Genomic DNA, 22,166 nt, shown 5'->3' on the forward strand with positions numbered 1-22,166 from the left:
TCACAATATACATAAATGACCTTGTGGATGACATTGGAAGTTCACTGAGGCTTTTTGCAGATGATGCTGTGGTATATCGAGAGGTTGTAACAATGGAAAATTGCACTGAAATGCAGGAGGATCTGCAGCGAATTGACGCATGCTGCAGGGAATGGCAATTGAATCTGAATGTAGACAAGTATAATGTGCTGCGAATACATAGAAAGAAAGATCCCTATCATTTAGCTACAAAATAGCAGGTCAGCAACTGGAAGCAGTTAATTCCATAAATTATCTGGGAGTAGGCATTAGGAGTGATTTAAAATGGAATGACCATATAAAGTTGATCGTCGGTAAAGCAGATGCACGACTGAGATTCATTGGAAGAATCCTAAGAAAATGCAATCCGAAAACAAAGGAAGCAGGTTACAGAACACTTGTTCGTCCACTGCTTAAATATTGGTCACCAGTGTGGGATGCGTACCAGATAGGGTTGATAGAAGAGATAGAGAAGATCCAACGGAGAGCAGCGCGCTTCGTTACAGGATCATTTAGTAATCGCGAAAGCGTTACGGAGATGATAGATAAACTCCAGTGGAAGACACTGCAGGAGAGACGCTCAGTAACTCGGTATGGGCTTCTGTTGAAGTTTCGAGAACATACCTTCACCGAGGAGACAAGCAGTATATTGCTCCCTCCTACATATATCTCGCGAAGAGACCATGAGGATAAAATCAGAGAGATTAGAGCCCACAGAGAGGCATACCGACAATCCTTCTTTCCACGAACAATACGAGACTGGAATAGAAGGGAGAACCGATAGAGGTACTCAAGGTACCCTGCGCCAAACACCACCGGGTGGCTTGTGGAGTATGGATGTAGATGTAGATGTAGAAGGTTTTTTGATCTCATGGGTGCAATGTGGGTCAGGATGTACATAGAACTCCTGAACTCCGGTTTTCAGTTACCATCTGAATTCACTGAGGGTCTCTTGATTTCGGTGACCAAACCCGGAGGAGGCTGTCGCCCACTTGATTTTCGCCCATTGACAATTCTAACCCCGACTACAAGCTGTTGACACCCATCCTCCGTGAGAGGCTCAAATCTACTATAATGGCGGCCATTCACACTGACAAAACCTGCCTCGGAGGCAACACTAATGTTTTTACGACTTTAAGAACCTATAGAGACGTGTTGGCGCACATGCAAACATGCCGCCTCCACGGCGCTCCTATTGCGCTGGATTTTAACCGTGCTTTCGATCGCGTCGAGCATGGTTTCCTGCGTGCAGTTATGGAACACATCGGTATCTTGCGCAGGAGGACATCTGTTGTGCTTTGTTTGGTCCATGGGGCGGTCACGAGGATTATGGTAAACGGCTATCGGTCCGCCCCTGTTCGTATCAACAGGTCCGTCAGACAGGGTTGTCCTCTTCCTGCCATGTTATTCGCCATTGCTGTCAAATCAGCTCTTTCATGCACTGTGGAGACCCTTGGAAGGACTTAGCCTCTGCTTCGTGACCTTTCGATGTGGCGCATATGCCGATGATGTGATGTTCTTACCACGGACTAGTGACGAAATACAAACGGCGGTTTCCTGGCTCCATCAGTATTGGGCGGAGGCAGGAAGTGTGATAAACCTCCGGAAATCATGCTACATGGAAGTGGGATGAGGCATGCCTTCGGAACTGGATGTACCCCAAACAAAGGTCCCCATGCTCACATGTTTAGGGATATCGCTCCATCGACAAATACAATGCGTGGCGGCCTTTACATTATGTCTTATGACGACTCCGTATAGAGGCTCCCCTCAATAAATTCAGATCGTTGGACATTTTTCAACGCATTCAATACGTCAATGTGCACATGGATTGGCACTTTAACCCTTACGCCAATGCACTACTGATGACCGACATGATGGCTTCCAGGATACAAACTGTGTTTGGACACGTGGTGAACGCGTGTACCGTTTTTCAGATCCGTTCTGTTACTCTTACTTTACCCTTTCACAAAGGAGGTGTTGGACTCACTCACGTCAAGCGCAGAGCATTGGCACTGTACCTTCGCTCGAAGTGGCGACTCTGGCTTTCACCATAGTCAGTCTTCCTGGCCTCCTGATAGCAGAGGTGACCCCACACAAGCTGTGCCCACCGGTACCTGTTGGTCATTTATCACCCTCGCTATTACATGTTAAGGCGCTTTTTGTGGAGCACAGCTACATGTTGGGGGTTATACCGGAGACACGGAATCCGACAGCAAACATTTATTATAGTGTCGTCCAACGCTGGAATCTGGATAACGGCATTGTACGACGCAACCCCACAGTCACCTGGACGTGGGTTTGGCGAGCCATCCACGCGTTCTTCCTGTCCACTTTAGTGCGGGCGACGTGGTATGTGGTCACTAACGAGAAATTTCCGAGCCGACGAAGGCTAAATGCCAGTCACCTAACTGACGACCCCATGTGCCCCCGTTGCGCGACGGTAGACGCGGACAAACACAGACTGAACTGTGGCCCTACACGTGAGTGCTGGAAACTGATCCTCCAGATATTGGCTTTCTTACTATTCCGCAACTATGTTTCGATTGTGCCACTGGACCTCTTTCATCCCGACGCCGTCTATTTCCCGATAACCCGGATGAATGCGGTCAACTGAGTGCGAGGAATAACGATACACTATATGATCGATGAGTTCCTGGTCTTAACGGACAGAGCAGAATACCAGAACCTTTTTGCCAACTATCTGGGGTGTGCCGGGTGTGAGAAGAATTGACTTGCAGACGTGATGTTTCCACGATTCCCCTACGGTAACAGGAACAGTCTCTGACTGTGTGCAGCGGTCCCGGACGCTGCGATGGTTTATGACTGGTGATGTCCATTGCATTGACGATCGCCTGTTACTGGCCGCCCGCTTCGATAAGGTGATCCCAGCGGGCAGATGGCCCTTTCAGTTCACATTTTTGGCATAATTTTTGTCGTTTGGCTCCCTTGTTTTTGTAACTTTTACATAAAACAAAAAAGAGAAAAAAGAGGGTGACGTTTAATAAAAAAATAAATAAATAAATTAAAAAGGTGGTCAGAACATCTGCCTAGTAAGGAGGAGACCTGGGTTCCAGTCTCAGTCTGGTACAAATTTTCAACTTATCCCATTGATTTAAATCAATGCCCACTCACAGTCAATGTCTATAATTCCCTTGTTCCTGTTTCATTTAAATTAAAAGAGGAAAACATTTTAAACGTTTGGAGAAATATCTGGGACAAGTAAGGAAAGAAGTGGACACAAATTGTAATAACAAAATCATATGGACATAGAAGTTTACCTTTGCATCATACACTCAGATGACGCAAATGACTTTTTACAGTTATTCTGCCACACTCTTACCATATTTTTCACTTTTATGTATTTTATCAATAAGTGCATTTTATCGTACAAGTCAGCACATAATACCGCGTTATAGTACTTTTTTTCATCTAACCACAAACATTTCACTAAGCAAAACACAAAGTCCACAGCAGCGTTTGACCTAGGAACTGACAGACATAATACATGTTTTCATGTTGGTGCTATTGCTATTAAAATAGTTAAACATTATGTACAACTTTTCACAAAGACTTTCATTGTCTCCTACTTTAGTTTCTCTGAAATTCTATAGACATAAAAATTCATGAAACAGTTCGTTCTTCATCAACAGAAAAAAATGGTACAATACTTTCAACGACAGCACTCCTGAGTATCTTCCCACTGTAGTTGCTCCTTTTCAAAGATCACCCAATCAAATACTTTAATATACTCAATGCAAGAGTCATAGAAGCTATCTGCACAAACTATGAAGTTCTCCTACCGTAATTTCCGATACTTTTTGCAGTTTTCGCAGTATATCAAGTACAACAGATATGAGAAATTTTTCAGACTTTTTACATTGAAATTTGCCCAGTAATTTGTTTATTTCTTGATACACTTCCAACACTCTGATTTCTTTTTCCTCAACACATTTTATTGTTTTGTAGAAAGATTCTAGGAAGCTAACAAGAAAACACTGAAGAACAGTACCTAGACAGAAGGTTTTCAGAGAATTGCTTAAGGATAACAGGACACTTATCAACGGAAATGAAACACAGGAATTCAAAGCAGGAAATATCTCTAATGGTTTTCAATGCTGGTAGCAGGAACAGCCATCTTGTCTTGCTGTATCCAAGTACGGTTTTGCATTTATTTTCAATAAACGTAGAGGTGACTTAAGAGATTTAAACTTAACTTTATATATGTGGAAATGCTGGCAGATTTTGTTTAAAACTAATTGGCAGTTGGTGGTTACGCAATCTGAGCCAGTTTGCAAAGAGCTGTCCACCACACATACTGGGCAGCCAAAACCTATAAGATTATTCACTGTCTTCTCTTGGAATGTATAAAACGAACTGTTTTTTCCTTTACACTGCTTACCACTAAAATGGGTGTTAATGTTGCCTGCGGAAACTGCAGTGACCTTTCCCTCAATTTCATATTTCTGTAAAATCACTTGGACATATTTCTAAATTAATCTTAAGTTTCTCTAGATATATTAACCAATTCGAGCACTTTCTCTGTTATGCCATTTTCAGGGTGACAATACATGACGAAGAGAGGAGTCAGCTTCAGATCACGATGATTCGATGTATCTGCCATTACAGAATTGGATCGAGCTGTTTTCATTTCATTAAAACCTCCTGAAGTGCATACTCTGCAATAACACTTGAAATGATTGCCTTACACTTTGTGTCCACATATGATTTAGGATTGAAATGTTTTAACAAATACTGAAGTACAATCTATTGACTGTCAGTTACGGTTATGCTACTGTACTATGGTATGTGAAAGTTGCATCTTGTGCTGCGAACTACCTATCCGTTTCAGTTATTGTTTTTAAGCTTACGATGTAACCACTGATACATTTATTTGTACTTTTCGTTTGAATACACATGCGTTGTTTCTTCGTCTTAACGTGATTCACAATGTCTAACCTTCCACTATGTACAATAGCATAGCTTTGTATGAACAATGTACATTCTACAGTTTCTCCACTGTCAGTGACAAAACAGAAATTCACTTTTTATATTGCTGTTAAAATTACACTTTCGTTTTGGGTGTGATGAAACAGTGGTTGCACAGATTTAAAATTGTCGCGTATCAGCTATGAAGTCCTCAGGCTGCTTACCACAACGGAAAGAGAAATTATTTCTAACTAAACCAACCGAAATAACAACTTAACATGAATCGGTACTAGGATCAGTCCAAAACATTAACAGTAAATAAACAAGGATTGTAGAGTAGGTTGTAAGAGTGGCCCTCGCTAGCGTAGTAAATTACAAATCAAACATCCAGTATTTTAGTCAAGCGCATCACAAAAAAGAGAACATTTGAGAGTCTCCTCAAAAAAACTTTCAGGACAGAACGCAAATTTGGAAGAAACGGGATTGTCTCGGGAAAAACGAGACGAATGGACGCCACATTCTAGATCCGTAACCAACGTGCCACATCTTCTAGTGTAAACCCTGCAGCTATGATCTGGTCGTTGTCTTTACGTGGGTTGTCACTGAATCCAGGCCCACCGTCTCATGCATAACTTATCACAGTGCCTGACTCTCTTTTGTGCATCAACGGTTCTACATTAATACAACCTGAAAGGCCGAAATTATTGACATTCGGCAACACTAGCGTCTCGCCACCAGATTCTATCTGAGAACCCTGTCAATCAAAATGAACAAGGCTGCGATTGAACCTACAGTTATAACGGTTCATTATGACGACCCAAATGCCCAGGTAATACTGCAAGCTTAACACTTGATCACAGTAAGATACATAACCCTAAATATACGATTATAAGGTTAAGTAACATCACTGCTCCAGCTGCTGCAGGTATGCGTAAGGCAATCAAACTGTTGATGCAACTTTCCAGAGGCACTTCTCGCTAATCACATGCGATAGCAATGTGTGCTACTTAGAGTTGCGCTTTTCAAAAATTATGATTCGACAGTTTCGGCACACTGCATAAATGACGTAGTAAATGGTAGGATTACCGATAGCATTTGTAGACTCGGTATGGGAGAGAGAAAATGGGAATCGACAATTTCTCTTTGGTTTTTTTGTTTGTTTGGTTGTCTGTTTTGCAAATAATTACAACCGCACATCATTCAGTGTTAATACATTGAATATTTTATACTCTTACTGGATATAAATTACTTTTTATAAGTGATAAAAATTGTTTGATCTCACTACTTCTGTTCTTTTGTCACCAGAGCAAATACTTTCGACGCAAGTACAGTTTACATGCACAAAAAATACACGTAATTGTTGTTGTTATTTTGTACTCCATGATCAAAGGCAAGAATTTCCTGTTATTACTGATAACTGCTGAAGTTGTTTATGAATAACAGAACCATGCTTTATAAACGTTTGACGAAGTATTGAAGAATTGTTTTTAGTTCTCTTATTTTACATTTTTGTGGACGAAATTGAATTTTCTTTACTTTTACAACGACATTACTCTGTGTCACGTTAAAAATCGACAATTTTCGAATAAAACCTGAATTAATCATTGACAGTTTGAGTTATGATATAAATAATGTTTATTCTTAAGTAATAGACAGGAGGATATCTATATCGAGCAATAATGTTATGCAGGTTATGTAGCCCTTTGTACATCTTCGTTAAGTTTCTAGATGTTTCGCCACCTCCGGTTTTTAGGAGAATCTAGTAAAAGACTGATCGCACACATAGAGAAAGCGATCGTTTTGTGGTGACGCCAGATAGTATGCAATACACCCAACATACAAGTAATGCAGATATGACCTTAACTAACCTTAGCTGCTAGGAAAACTAACGTAGTTTACACTTGCTTGTGGTAGTTTTACAACTGTAGTGATATTTAAGGATGGCCTCTTCCTAGATCCCTCTGCCACGAAATCGTCGCGTATAAAACTGTACCAAAGAACTCAAGTTGGACAATTCTTTCTACTTCATATACACATACCATCACCTGAATTCACAAAGTTAATTTTTGCAGGCAATAATATAATTAATATTAGCACTATAAAACAAAATTATTAAAAAAATTAAGTAATTTCGTTTTGCACTTAAATAAAATGTACGTCTTAACTTATGTTTACACCCAAGAGATCCCTCTCTGCATGAGCCACGGAATTTGACTAGCGTAATGTAATTAAATTAAGATTTACCTGAATTGTTTGTACCAGTTCGCGTTTTGGTCTTTCACCCATCGACACTTGTCGTAACACGACGTATATTTACATCTTTATCTGTACAACATTTCATCGATTGCATTTTGAACGCTGCTGCTGGCTTGTGCAAAATAACGACCTATTTATCTTCCACGTCTCCCGAGTTGTATATTTATGTGACTTAATAATTAGGTGCACTTATTTTCATTTTTTAACCTGGAGATCCATGGTCGGATTTACACTACTGGCCATTAAAATTGCTACACCACAAAGATGACTGCGCTGGACACGCGAAATTTACCCGACAGTAAGAAGATGCTCTGATATGCAAATGGTTAGCTTTTTAGAGCATTCACACAAGGTTGGCGCTGGTGGCGACACCTACAACGTGCTGACATGAGGAAAGTTTCCAACCGATTTCTCATACACTAACACCAGTTGACCGGCGTTGCCTGGTGAAACGTTGTTGTGATGCCTCGTGTAACGACGAGAAATGCGTACCATCACGTTTCCCACTTTAATAACGGTCGGATTGTAGCGGTTTATCGTATCGCGACATTGCTGCTCTCGTTGGTCGAGGTCCAATGACTGTCAGCACAATATGGAATCGGTGGGTTCAGGAGGGTAATTCGGAACGCCGTGCTAGATCCCAACGGCCTCGTATCACTAGCAGTCGAGACGACTGGCATCTTATCCGCATGGCTGTAACGGATCGTGCAGCCACGTCTCGATCCCTGAGTCGACAGATGGGGTCGTTTGCAAGACAGCAACCATCTGTACGAACAGTTCGAAGACGTTCGCAGCAGCACGGGCTATCAGCTCGGAGACCATGGCTGCTGTTACCCTTGACCCTGCATTACATACAGGAGCGCCTGCGATGGTGTACTCGACGACGTACCTGGCTGCACGAATGGCAAAACGTCGTTTTTTCGGATAAATCCAGGTTCTGTTTATAGCATCACGATGGTCACATCCGTGTGTGGCGACATCACGGTGAACGCACATTGGAAGCGTGTATTCGTCATCGCCATACTGGCGTATCACCCGGCGTGATGGTATGGGGTGCCATTGATTGCAGCCGGCCGTGGTGGTCTCGCGGTTCTAGGCGCGCACTCCGGAACCGTGCGACTGCTATGGTCGCATGTTCGAATCCTGCCTCGGGCATGGATGCGTGTGATGTCCTTAGGTTAGTTAGGTTTAAGTAGTTCTAAGTTCTAGGGGACTAATGACCACAGCAGTTGAGTCCCATAGTGCTCAGAGCCATTTGAACCATTTGAACCATTGATTGCACGTCTCGGTCACCTCTTGTTTGTATTGACGGCGCTTTGAACAGTGGACGTTACATTTCAGATGTGTTACGACACGTGGCTCTACCCTTCATTCGATCCCTGCGAAACCCTACATTTCAGCAGGACAATGCACGACCGCATGTTGCAGCTCCTGTACGGTCCTTTCTGGATACAGAAAATGTTCGACTACTGCCCTGGCCAGCGCATTCTCCAGATCTCTCACCAATTGAAAACGTCTGGTCAAATGTGGCCGAGCAACTGGCTCGCCACAGTACGCCAGTCACTACTCTTGATGAACTATCGTTTTGAAGCTGTATGGGCAGCTGTACCTGTACACGTCATCCAAGCTCTGTTTGACTCAATGCCAGGCGTATCAAGGCCGTTATTACGGCCAGAGGTGGTTGTTCTGGGTACTGATTTCACAGGATCTATGCACCCAAATTGCATGAAAATGTGATCTCATGTCAGTTCTAGTATAACATATTTGTTCAATGAACACACGTTTATCAACTGCATTTCTTCTTGGTGTAGCAATTTTAATGGCCAGTAGTGTATATTTAATATTGTCGTACTTAAAACCTGACGCCTGCCTCTGTAAGACAAACAAAAAGAAAAAAAAGGAAAGAAGATTGTGTCGTTTTTCTTGCGTAGTGCCGTATGAGGCGGCGGAGTAGTCAGCACGCTGGACACGCATTCGGGAGGTCCACTATTCACATCCAGCCACGCAGATTTAGGTTTCCCATGATTTCCATAAAGCGCCCCAGGCAAATGCCAGGATGTTTCCTTTGAAAAAGGTACTGCGTTTTCCTTCCCCCATCCTTGTGTAATTTGAGCTCATGTTCCGAGGTCATCAGTCCCCTAGAACTTAGAACTACTTAAACCTAACTAACCCAAGGACACCACACACATCCATGCCCGAGGCAGGATTCGAAACTGCGACCGTAGGTTGGTTTGGGGGAGGGGAACAAACAGTGAGGTCATCGGTCCCATCGGCTTAGGGAAGGAAATCGGCCGGACCCTTTCAAAAGAACCATCCCAGCATTTGACGATTCTGCGAAATCACGGAAAACCTCAAACATGCCGTACGCGGGTTTCAATCGTCGTCCTTCCGAATGCGAGTCCAGTGTGCTAACCGACGCTCCACCTCGCTCTGTCCGAGAATTGTTATGAGGGGAAAAATGCATGACAGTTACATGATGCGGGGTTGCATAGGATTAGGGGAACCATTTTCGACAGGCACCCACAACTGGTGGGAGATGCTACTTCCTAGGCATCTTTACGTCCTCATTATGCAGTCAGTATTCCAATGAGGGACATGACGCGTTCGAAGAGCATTCCAGAGACAGTGCCCAATACATTTGTGCATCGGATTTTCACAGTGGTTTCGATTTTGCGACCGATCGGAACGTACTTTCTGGACAACCCCCCCCCCCCCCACCCCCCCGTACTATTAACATACTGTAATCAGTTGGACTGTGTTATTTTACTGGTGGATTTTTCAGAGCAATGATATAAAATTATACTAGCAATTATGACTGGCTGGGCTTAACGGAATGATAATTAAGTCAGGTTATACATTACAAAAATGATATTTTTGCTTTATACATAACCTGTTATATTACACACTTTACGTACAGTTAACTTAGTGCTAGATTGTAAGCAAATTGTAAGTAGGCTGTTTAGATTTTCTTATTGGTAACGCCGCTTAGCGCTCGGTATGAAAAATCACTGGCTGTGCTGTGCGCAGTGTGTGTTTAGTTTGCATTGTTGTCTGCCATTGTAGTGTTGAGCAGAGGCAGCTGGATGCTTACAGCGCGTAGCGTTGCGCAGTTGGAGGTGAGCCGCCAGCAGTGGTGGACGTGGGGAGAGAGATGGCGGAGTTTTGTAATTTGTAAGACTGGATGTCATGAACTATCATATATATTTTGACTATTAAGGTAAATACACTGTTTGTTCTCTATTAAAATCTTTCATTTGCTAACTATACCTATCAGTAGTTAGTGCCTTCCGTAGTTAGAATCTTTTATTTAGCTGGCAGTAGTGGTGCACGCTGTATTGCAGTAGTTCGAGTAACGAAGATTTTTTGTGAGGTAAGTGATTTGTGAAAGGTATAGGCTAATGTTAGTCAGGGCCATTCTTTTGTAGGGATTATTGAAAGTCAGACTGCGTTGCGCTAAAAATATTGTGTGTCAGATTAAGCACAGTCTTGTATAATTTTTTCAAAGGTGACGTTTCAATATTCTAGAATGAAAAAAAAGCAAGAAAAGAATGACTTACTTTGTACTACTCATTAAGTTATCACTTTCGGAAGGGAATGGCATATTATTTATTATGATCATGCTTTTTTCATTTTTGTACTTGATGTTTAGTTGTATGTGTAAGTTATGGGAATGTCTTAGAAATGTTTTCCTTCGTAACTAATCACTTAAGAGGTCATGCATGACGGAGCTCCACCACATTTCAGTGTCAATGTTCGAGATGGGCTGGCTAGTATCCACCACGACACACTGAAAGGTAGACGGGCACTAGTTCTGCGACCTGCATGTCCCCTCCACCTCATTGCTTTGGATTATTATCTGTGGGGCAGCTTAATCGACTGGTCTATGCAACAGACCACCTGGATGCAGACACTCTTCATGTGTCATGGAAGCCTGTGAAACCACTCGAAACTGCGAGGGTGGATTTGAAAGAATGTGACAGTTCATGATTTGACGAGTTCATGCGCATTTACAAGCAAGAGGAGGAAATTTCGAGCACTTGTTACGAGTTTTATGTTGAACGCTGATCTCCTGCATTTCGACGCGCAATTCGCCGAAGTGGCGTCGAATCGAAAGACTTGCTCCCGGCGAACGGTCTACCCAACGGGAGGCCCTAGTCACACGACATCTATTTATTTCCTGCATTGTAAACTTTCGTTAATAACTCGAAAACGAACGATTTATTGACATGTCGATGTGAACTTTTTTCTTGTTTTCAGGTAAGGAACCTGTCCCCAAATGTAAAAGTAGTTTTGAAACAATCCCTATTGAAAGTTTTTCTAAGTATACTCTGTTCCCCTTTTTCTGTTTGCTGTGATGTGGTGTTATTTGTCTTTGTCATTGGTTACGTGGGAACTGATTTCAACATTTAAATCGTCTGTTAATGTTTGACTGTAGCCATTATTATAAGCAATGTTTTAATTATGTTCTTCCTTAATGCTAGTTCTTTAGTTTGGTTCTGTTGAGATTTTATTCATTCTGTTGAGCATTGCTTTGTGGTAGGGCACTTTGTGCTTATCTGGTTTACTTGAGGTTTTCTTGATAGTGACATCTATCTATATTGGTTAACTATATACTTTAAACATAGGTTTGTTGTTAGTACTTTCTGTGGTCCAACGGAGAAGATAATATTACGATACTTTTTTTTCTTTTGCAAGGGCATCCATTTCCTCTGTTGTATCATCGACAAAGATTAGTATCACATCAACCTATCTTTCACAGTGTATTACTTTATTAACTACCTGAGGGTTCTCTCTGAGTAAGTTACATTCTAAGTTATTAATGGAAAGATCAGAAAGTAGAATGACAAGGCTGCTACTCATTGCTAAGCCAACTTTTTGCTGCCAAATTATGTTATTAAAACTAATGGAGCTTCATTTGTGATAATATTAGTCCCAATAAATCTACGAAATCACGCTTTTGGTAAAGTTAGCTTTTTGTGCCTAAGCAAGTTATTTTAATTATTTCTGTTACTTCCATGAGGATTATTTTGTGCAGAGGTTAGTTATTTGCGCTTAACAGATGAAGCATTCAAAGTACAGTCGACGAGGATGTTGTAGTGATGAAGACATGAATATACTACATCAACTGAACGTGAATGAATGTCTGAGAAATGTCTAAATACAAAAAGTGGATGGCTGTTGTATTTCCTCAAGTACTCTACTATACAGTGCCACCAAAATAACCACAGATAAATTAATGTAAGACTGGTGTTATGTCTCAGGTACCAAGAGATGGCCAAGAAGAAATCTGTGGTGTTTCACGACCGCCCCCAGAAGCCGCTGGACACGGCCGTGTACTGGGTGGAGTACGTGCTGAGGCATGGCGGCGCAAAGCACATGCGGTCCGCCTCCCTCGACCTGTCGTGGTACCAGTACCTGCTGCTGGATGTCGCTGCGGTCGTGCTGGCGGCGTTGTTTCTTGTTCTGTACGCTGTGGCTCTCATCACGATAGCTGTCTTGAGAAGAATCACTAAAAACGGATCGGTGGCCCAAACAAAGAAGAAGAAGCGCACGAAGGAGGACTGAGTTAACGTTGTGATGGATTGACCATTCAGCCATGGGGAGTAGTTTTCCCCGAATCAGAGACTGCGGAAATGGGCACCAGGACGTAAGATCAAAGACTGAACACTGTACTTGCATTCACTTGTGTGAAGGTAGATGTGTGGACGCCGAGCAGTGTGCAGTGAACAACAGGCTCAGTGTTGTCAGTATCACCTTTTGACTATTCTGGAGTGAAGAATAGCTCGATTTGGATGTTTATTTTATGTGTAATGCGGACTGTGGCACTGTATATTGCCAAGGAAGGACACTCTTCTGTATTGTAGTCCTGCAGTTTTTTATTGCTGCTACTGTCTTGTACAAAAACTAACAAAAAGTACCTTTGCTATCAGCTTGTTGTGAGAGCAAAGTAATTTTGTAAAAGCTGCACTGTTACAGCAAAAGATGTTTAATTTTTTTATTTGTAGATTTTTTTCAGTTCACAGTTGTCAAACATGCCTGGTCAACATGACATAATAGCTATTTCTAATGTACCTGTCTCTCTGAAACTGTGATAATGTTGGTAATAAGTCTTGTATATCTATGCTTACAACAACTTTTTATATGAACCAAACAATTTTGTCATTGTTATCCATTTACTCCTCCATGCAGTATTAATAAAAGGAAAGAAATCTTATGAGGATATTTATTGTATTCTAAACTATCTAAAAATCTGCTATGGCAAGTTCGGCTCTTCCTCCATTGATCTAGCCCCGCATCTCCTTACGTAGCTCTAATGTGAAGGTTTAAGAGTATCAATCAAATTTCATAGATACTGCAGCTGACCCAGTACAGACTGTAATGAAGAATGAAACCTTCTTATTTGATGCCACTTTGGTGAACTGGACATCAATGATGATGAAATGATGTTGAGTACAACACATTCACCCAGTACTGAGCAGAGAAAATACCTGACTTGGCCAGGAAAGGAACACCAAGTTCCATGATAAAGAGTCAGCAACACTAATCACAGGACTAGGACCTGCTGACACAAATTGTAATATTTTGTTAAAACTTACCAAAGATGCAAAAGCTGCCCACACTTGTGAAGGCACGTTGTAACATCACTGACAAAGTAATTGTGGCGAGTCCCTCTTGATATTGCAGATGTTTATTTTCTGTTTATTTTCCTTTCCTAGGATGGAGAACATCAAAGATAGCTATGCTCTCATATTAGTTGGGAATACTGCTTTGAGTTACTAAACATCAGTTTTTGCTTTACTTTAAAACAATCATGTGTAATTTCATGTTCTTCCTATATTTGTTATAAAAGGTATAACTCCACCGCCATCTCATGATGATGCTACCTCTCTGCACTCCAAGAAGTTAAGGATGTGTTTATTTCATTTAGTGATACTTTGAGGACACAGATAACGACAGGTTAGATTAAAAATGATGATTTTTCATGGGTCACAAAAAGCGTGGTTTATTATCGAAATCATTACTCATTTCAAACATGTAGTGTTAGCAATGTTTCACATGCCGCCATATGACTTTGGTCATTTCACACTGTAGCTTTAAAAGTAACCAGAACACAGCACAATAATTATACAGAAGACGAATTAACAAAAACCTCTGAGACATGCTAGCATGCACACCATCTTAATTGCACTCACATTGAGAGTTTTCTGTTTCGATTTGTTTTCACGTGTGAAAGTAAATCTGAATCTGTAGCTAGCTTAAGGCTAACTATTGGTGATAAAATTCAGCTGTGAGAATACATAGATGGATCTAGTAGCAAGCATCTTAAGAAAATCATGCCTTGTCTGAAATTTATTGTAATGACAAAGTCTGACTATGAACTTTGATAAAAGAATGTAAAAATCAATTCTTTTTCTCTTAAAAATGAGTCTTCTACTGAAACATAATGTAATTCCTAAAACCTCCATTGCTACTACTAAACCAAAACTCGACTGTTCACATCTAATACGAAAGCTCAGCTGACTGCCTCTTCTCCTCTGCTCTTGATCATAGATAAACCTGATGTGCATCTTTGCAGAGCAAAGATCACCTCTGACTCATCTCTGTGTGGCGCAGCATCTCTGCCAAGGGTGCGCATGCACACACATTTTAGTGCTCAATCTCTAACTATTTTTGTACAAAAAAACTGTTTCTGCACAAAAAGACAAACGTATACTTTGACTGTTAAATAAGGAAGCATTATAATGAAAGGTGAACATTAACTATTCAATAACCATCACTAAATACTTTTTAATTTTATTTATTTTTACAGAAAGAATTAAATCAGTATATCCTACCCCCTTAATGTGTATTATCCTCATTGATTAAGCAAGTTTCATTGTGATTAGCAAAATGAATATCTAGGAGAATGAATTTTTCTCATCTGTGTTATTATGATAGACGAATATCAACTTCTTGCAATGTAACAGAACAAAAGTATTCACACGTCAGAAAAATGTATACAAAAACATATTAACATTCCAAGTATAGACATCTGCTAAATATTAATAGATTCAGAGATGGAAGAAAAAATAGAAGGGGCAGAGTTAAGTTTGATGCATACAATTTGCAGATTTAATTTCACAAATACCTTAGAATTGGAAACATCCAACTTACAGTGTCGATTAGATTCTTTACAAAGCAGCTGTAACATATTTTACATTGCACTATTTCATCTTAAACATTCGATGCATTCGTGCATAGTCCGCTTTGTAAAGAATATAATCGACACTGTAAATAAGTCACACAAAACTGAAGATTCGTATCATGGCTAAACTCCATTTGGCCTTATTGATAAACAGACAGCTCCCTTGCTGCCTGCCATGAGGAGACGAGCGTGCAGCCAATCCACTCAGGTTTGGCAAGTGCGCCGCCTGTTTCACGTAACACAGATTGGAGAGCTGCTCAGTGGAATGTATACCAACTGGTGGTCTCGTGTGTAGTGGTGTAGTACTGCTCCCACGAATCAGTTGTCTGTACTCATGACATCACGGCGACATAGAGTCACTTACCAGCACCTTGCAGACACAGAGAGAGAACAGTGGACAGTATCACAACAAAGAAAACTGGATCATAAAATACGTGAATAAAAGTCTTACAGAACTTATTTTTAACCCATTATCAAGGTGTGGCTTGAAATACACCATCACCCAGCCCACTTCATGTTGCCATTTTAAAGGAACTTTTTTTTGTACAGATTGTATTTGTTTATACACTAGTTCACTATTGCTGATAATTCTTGAAATTAAAGACAGAGGGTATGTTCAACCAATTTCTTATACTACATCACTGGGAAACATACTGAACCAGTCTGTCATATTAACATATTGTTTCTGCAGCACTATTCATTTACATTCTCTCCCATTCGTCGAGGGTAAAATTTAACGTTCTCTACAAGATGAAGTCCAAAATATTTTTCGTCTTTAAGTTTCTCCAACTCGACAGAACGTGGCTGCACTATTTTTAGAATTCTAAATGGTGCCAAGTAATAATGCAGAAATTTCTTGATTTCCCATTTTGCTGCATGATATGTGATCGCATAAGCACATAATCTTCAACATTATACGCAAAAGATTTCACTAAATGGTCGTGTTTCAATTTTATCGCTAGTGCCATCTTTCCCCTCTTCGAGAAAGTCATTTCCTGTCTTTCTTCAACCTCTGCTTCTATCTATTAGATATAAATTATCTGCAAACTCGGATTCACTGGCGTCAGTTCCAAGGTGAAATGGTTTATTAAGAACTTGTGTGTGCAATATTGGAGCTTCTAAGAGTTTCTTCTTGATCGCATCAAATGCTTCCTGTTGGTTGGTCCCACATCCTAAAATTGAATTCTTCTTAATTTATTTAATTGCAACAAACCAAGTGACGACAGGCAATTTCCTTTAATAGAAAGCTGGTTGTATTCACGAAACCCGAGTTGTAAAAATTTTGACTGTATCTAATTTCTGTTGGCGAGGTGGTACATCCCAAGAATAGTTATCATCTTTCTCACGAATTTGATTTTTTTCACACTGAGTGTGTCTCCAGCCGATTTAAATGTATTAAAACCTTATCTAGCGTGTCTTTTGTCTTTCTACACGACGTCATCGACGCACATTGTTACGTTCTGCAAAACTACGTCCCCAATAAGCTCATTCAGAGCTTGAACAAATGCTGCTGAGGAAATATTTAAACTGAACAGCATCCATTTAACGTGGTAATAACATCTGTTATGAAACAATGCGCTGAACTTGTGGCTTCCCTCCTCCAGCTTAAGCTGCCTATAACTAATTGTCATATGTATACTATTGTTGTAACAGTTACCAACGAACTTTTGCAGAATTTCTTCTATATTTTCTGGCTGATCCCTATGATGCAGAATGAGTTGATTGATAGCTCAAGTTGCATGGGGGCTTAATAAAAAACGAATAAATGGAATAATTTTAGTAGCTATGTGACCGGTTACGAAGTCTCGTAGCTGCTTGGCCCTGACTGGTATTAGCACGCAATCTGACTGCAGAAAATAAAAATAAAGGTTGACGAGGAATTTCCATTAGCACAATTGATTGATTAAGTCCCCTGCAACTATAAAAGCTACGAAACAACAAAGCACAATTGTCACTGTTCTGTGTGTGGTAGTGCGACTCAACGTACATGTATCTGACTCGGCTCTTTCTCAATACGACAAAATATTTTAAACACCATTTACGACGAACTAATTGAAAAACAAGAAATACTATAGTTGCACATAGACAGCAGAATTACAAGTCTAATAAATGAACATGAGCCAGATGCTTTGTTGACTGTATCTGTGAGCAAGAGGCATTGTCATTAAATCAAACTGTAATACCTTTCTACCTCATTATATATTGACAAAAATTTTCCATTACACCAGCATCATAAATCAAAAGCCCATCTCCTTTTTCAGATACACTGTCACAATTGCAACTTCTTCCATCTATACATTACACTAACCAAATAGCACCTACTCTCTCGCCGAACAGAACAACAAATGCCCTCGACATCCTCTCAACTACTACTGCACCAGTGGAGGAGGCGGAATAATAATCTTTGGCGCAGTCTCTGGCGCTGTGACTCAGTGTAGCCACCTTTCAAAGTGTCCAGAACAAGCCTGATTGAGTCATACTTTTAAACTGCTGAATGTAGCAGATTGCAGTATTCACTATCTGATCTCTTAATTATATAATTTTCTACCATACATTTGATCTCTTTCTCTACAGCTCCTCTTCAGGTTTAATGGCACTGAATACAATTTCATTCTGAAAGGTTCGTGTGGTCGCACCTTAGTTTGACACTGACATCCCCTCATCAGCCTAGGTTTACTTGAAAATACTCAGCCGTGCATTGGTATAGGTACTCACAGTTTTTCCCTGTAGGACGTGGGGATATTACCAAAATCATAAATTTTTTCCTGAATTTTTGACTAAACTTTACAAATTTCTCCCTCTTTTAGTGTGGATACAATATACTTTATTTACTAATAGAAAAAGTATTGAGCTTGAAACTTTTCCAGTTTAGCCATCAGTGTTACTGTTAAATTTTTGATTATTGCTCCAAATCTGTCTATTAGTAAATGAAGCATATTGTATCCACACTAAGAGAGGGAGAAATTCAATTCCATAGTCTGTCTCCTTCTTGACAAACCTAACTACTAATCCTGCAGACGCTTCTCGTTTCTCCACCCAAAACAAACGAGATTAACCTCCTAGTCTCTATTCTTATCGCAAATGCTTGAAAGTCCTCCCCCAAAATCAATCCTACATCTTTTTTTGCTCAATCCACAGTTAAAGAATCAATAATCAACACAGTGTCTTCAACGTATCTTCCTAACATCCTACGCTTAATAAGCACTTTCCCAGTAACAGCTCGGCTTCTGTGACCAGTTTTGGTGACTATATGCACACTGCTTACAGCGAATACTGGTACCTTTCCTGTTTCACGAAGCTATTCACATACAGTGTAGAAGCACCCCTTCCAAAATCCAAAACTGCTGCAATTTTATGAACATTTACACTATATTAAATCACTAGGTTTAAAGCATTGTATATAGTTTGCACATCTTCTCTCACTATTTCTGCCTTAATATCTTCAGTATTGGATCTAATAGTTTGAGTTCTCAGAACAGACTCATTAGTGTCTTCACATGTTCCAGAGGGGGTCTCATCTGAAACTAACTTTAGTTTACCGGGGTTCGTTAATTTTATCAGTCTGTCATCCATATATAAGAGCAGTGAACGATCCAGATATCATATTTAAATGTGACACGCTCCCAATATCGTTTTCTGATCTTTTTACGAAATGATGATTTTGCACCTGGCATTTCGTAGAGAGCGAATATTTTTCTTAATTGAGCTTGATGTCCTGCAATATATGTCAATGACAAAAACTCAATCGTTGAAAACTGACACAAAAGGCCAAAAGCTGGGTGGTAATTAAATAAACAACAATTCAGTCAAATGACGGTGCGTTCATTGAGAAATTATTGTATGACTGTTGCTCAGCAACATCGCAATACTAATTAGAACATTTTGGCTGAGGAACCACAATAATAGGTGAGCACACATCAGTGGTGTGGTTCGTTTTTTGGTCGGATGTAAAAAAGACTTATAAGAACTACTGAAAGGAATTGATACTCTACTTGACACATAATACGGCTTACAGACAAGCAAAGCAAAGATGGAAGCGACGAGGAATTACAGAAAAGAGAACAATGACATGCTTAGCATCAGTTTTGAGAACGTTAGACCAATTGAGGAGGTTCTAGAACTCTTCTTCTAGGAATTCAGGTAGACAGGATAGTCGAGACAAGTGAAATGTCGGAAATAGATGACCAATGACGAAGAAAGCTTTCTCGAGGACAGTTGTTGTAGTGCAATGAGATATTGATACGAAAATGAAGAATAAATTAGTGGAAGTGTGTGTATAGACTACAGCGTGTTATTTTTGTTACTGTGGCCTCCAGCTTGTGAAGGTTGGATTGATGCGGATCTCCACACCACCCTATTCTGTGCAAGCCTCTTCATGCCTGACTGATAGTTGCAACCTATAGCCATCTGAACTTTCTTAATCCATTCGTGCCTAGGTCTTGTAATCTAATCAAGCCCATGTTACATTAGGAATCCTACGATATCAGTGGATGTTGCTATCTTCGTTTACATAAAAGTAAATTCGTGTAAATCTGTGTTCATAAAAATTAATTATTTCACGCTAAAATATTTATACTCCATGTATTTAATGCAAAGATGAAGTTTTTACATAAAATTTTATAAATTCATTTCGCCGGCCGGGGTGGCCGAGCGGCTCAAGGCGCTACAGTCCGCGAGACCGCTACGGTCGCAGGTTCGAATCCTGCCTCGGGCATGGATGTGTGTGATGTCCTTAGCTTAGTTAGGTTTAAGTAGTTCTAAGCTCTAGGGGACTGATGACCACAGATGTTAAGTCCCATAGTGCTCAGAGCCATTTGAACCATATTTTTAAAATTGATTTCTATTAATTTTGTTAAATATGTGCCAGTAACTGTCTCTGACAAGGACGCAAACTCTTTGCTTTGTACGTTATGTCTCTTTTTTATTGGTTGTGTAAAGACATGGCGGGAGCTCGGTGTATATGGATATCAAGTCGTGTTGTGATCCTGCAGACGGCAGAATAATTACATGTATTGTTTGTTCAAACTATGCCATCATAATGAATCAAAAGTTTCGGAATACCGAACGTATAAATGTAAAGCTACTTTACTTCATTTAGTATTTCGAGAATTACCCGATTTTTCACAATTCTTTCAATCAGTTAATTTTCTACATACTAGAAGATGAAGAGTGGACAGCATCATACCTACTAAGAAGACAACGAAGCCATTGTCAAGATAATCAGCTAAGTAAAATTTCCTCTATCCACATGTGAACGTGTCCTTCGATGCAACTCGTTTCAAAATAATGACTAAGGTCTGCTTTGAAGACAAGTGGTTGGAAATGCAGCACTGAAGAGGCGCATTTAAGTGTTAATCTACAATTTTTGCTCTCTCCTTTACACTTCCCTCCGTTACCAATCAGACATACCTTGTAACAGTGGTTCCCACAAGGTGGTCCGCGGACCCCCAGGGTTCCGCGAGCTGTGCCAGAGGGGTCTGCAAGATTCTATTACAATAAAAAATATATTAAATATATTTTGTATGATTACAGATTTTTTGTTTTGGCCGCTTCCTGCATGAGCAGAGCTTTAGCGAATGTTAACTTCTGCGTCTAGCGCCTTCCTATAGCCAACTGACACTAGCACACTCTAGCGCAAAACTAAATTAGATAGAGGAAAATAGTTGTGCCGTATGCCGTTAGGCTGCACTCGCTGCCTTTTTGCAGCTGACAACTGACAGTCACTTTACACAGAAACTCGCATTTCAGACGACAATCGGTCATAGTTAATTTATTGCCAATCCTTTCACAGACCGTGTTGTTTACGTATTCAATATTCTGTATTAAAACAGTAGTGTTTGTATAGTGTTTTTCGCGGGAGCTACGTTTGTGTAGTTAAAAATGGACCGTTGGTTAAAAAGTGGTTCGTTAAAACGAGAAAGACCTACAGATTAAGAGGAAGTTAATGTATTTGATGTTCAAGTAAGTAAGTCAGTGATTCTCTAACCGAAGTTGTCAGTGTCCATTGAACCTAAATCGTCGGCGTCCCTTGATCCCAACCCTTCCAAGATCAGTGTTAAGCTTACTGGAAAAATTAGAAAATATAACTCTGAATACTTGGAAATCAGTTTTACGTTCACTGGACCTGAGCAACAGCCTAAACCTCAATGTCTAATTTGCTATGAAAGCCTTTCGAATGAATGTATGAAACCAACAAAACTCCGGTGCCACCTTGAAACAAAGCACCCAGAGTACAAAAGTAAGTCATTAGATTTTTTCAAAAAGAAATTAAGAGAACTGAAAACATCTCCTACAACAATTACCAAACACTGTGGTGCAAATGTAAATGAAAATGCAACCCTTGCCTCTTACGAAGGGGTTCAGCTTGCTAAATGTGGAAAAAACAACTCGATTGCTGAGGAACTTTACTGACATCAGCAGTAATACTTTGCAAGAGAATTTTAGGTGATGCAGCTGCTAAGGTAATAGAAACTGTCCCATTCTCAAATAATACTGTTCACAGACGAATTACTGACATGGCAGTTAACGCCAAAGAAACATTGCTGGCTAGACTTTGCATGAGTGACATGTACGCTCTACAATTGGATGAAAGAACAAACATATCAAAAAAAGCTATAATGTAGGTTTTCGGACGATTCTTATGGGAGTACCAAGTATTTAAAGATTTTCTTTTTTCATGCGAATTACTGCATATAACAGCAGACGATATTTTTACTGCATGAAATAATTATATCAATGAACACGATGTCACCTGGAAAAAATGTGTAGGCTTGTCGAC

The 22,166-nt window shown here is 40.2% G+C and overlaps 1 protein-coding gene across 2 annotated transcripts in view; it reads left to right on the plus strand.

The window, feature by feature from the left end:
* LOC126284227 (UDP-glycosyltransferase UGT5-like) overlaps positions 1–13,417 on the plus strand; it is a 219,129-nt gene extending 205,712 nt beyond the window's left edge. For both annotated transcript variants that reach the window (XM_049983001.1, XM_049983002.1), the window contains one exon: positions 12,465–13,417. In XM_049983001.1, the coding sequence (XP_049838958.1) occupies positions 12,465–12,768 (304 nt within the window). In that variant the 3' untranslated portion in view covers positions 12,769–13,417. The remainder of the gene's footprint in view (positions 1–12,464) is intronic.
* The last annotated feature ends 8,749 nt before the right edge of the window (positions 13,418–22,166 follow it).

Source organism: Schistocerca gregaria, chromosome 8 (assembly GCF_023897955.1).
Source record: "Schistocerca gregaria isolate iqSchGreg1 chromosome 8, iqSchGreg1.2, whole genome shotgun sequence".
Classification (NCBI taxonomy): Eukaryota; Metazoa; Arthropoda; class Insecta; order Orthoptera; family Acrididae; genus Schistocerca; species Schistocerca gregaria.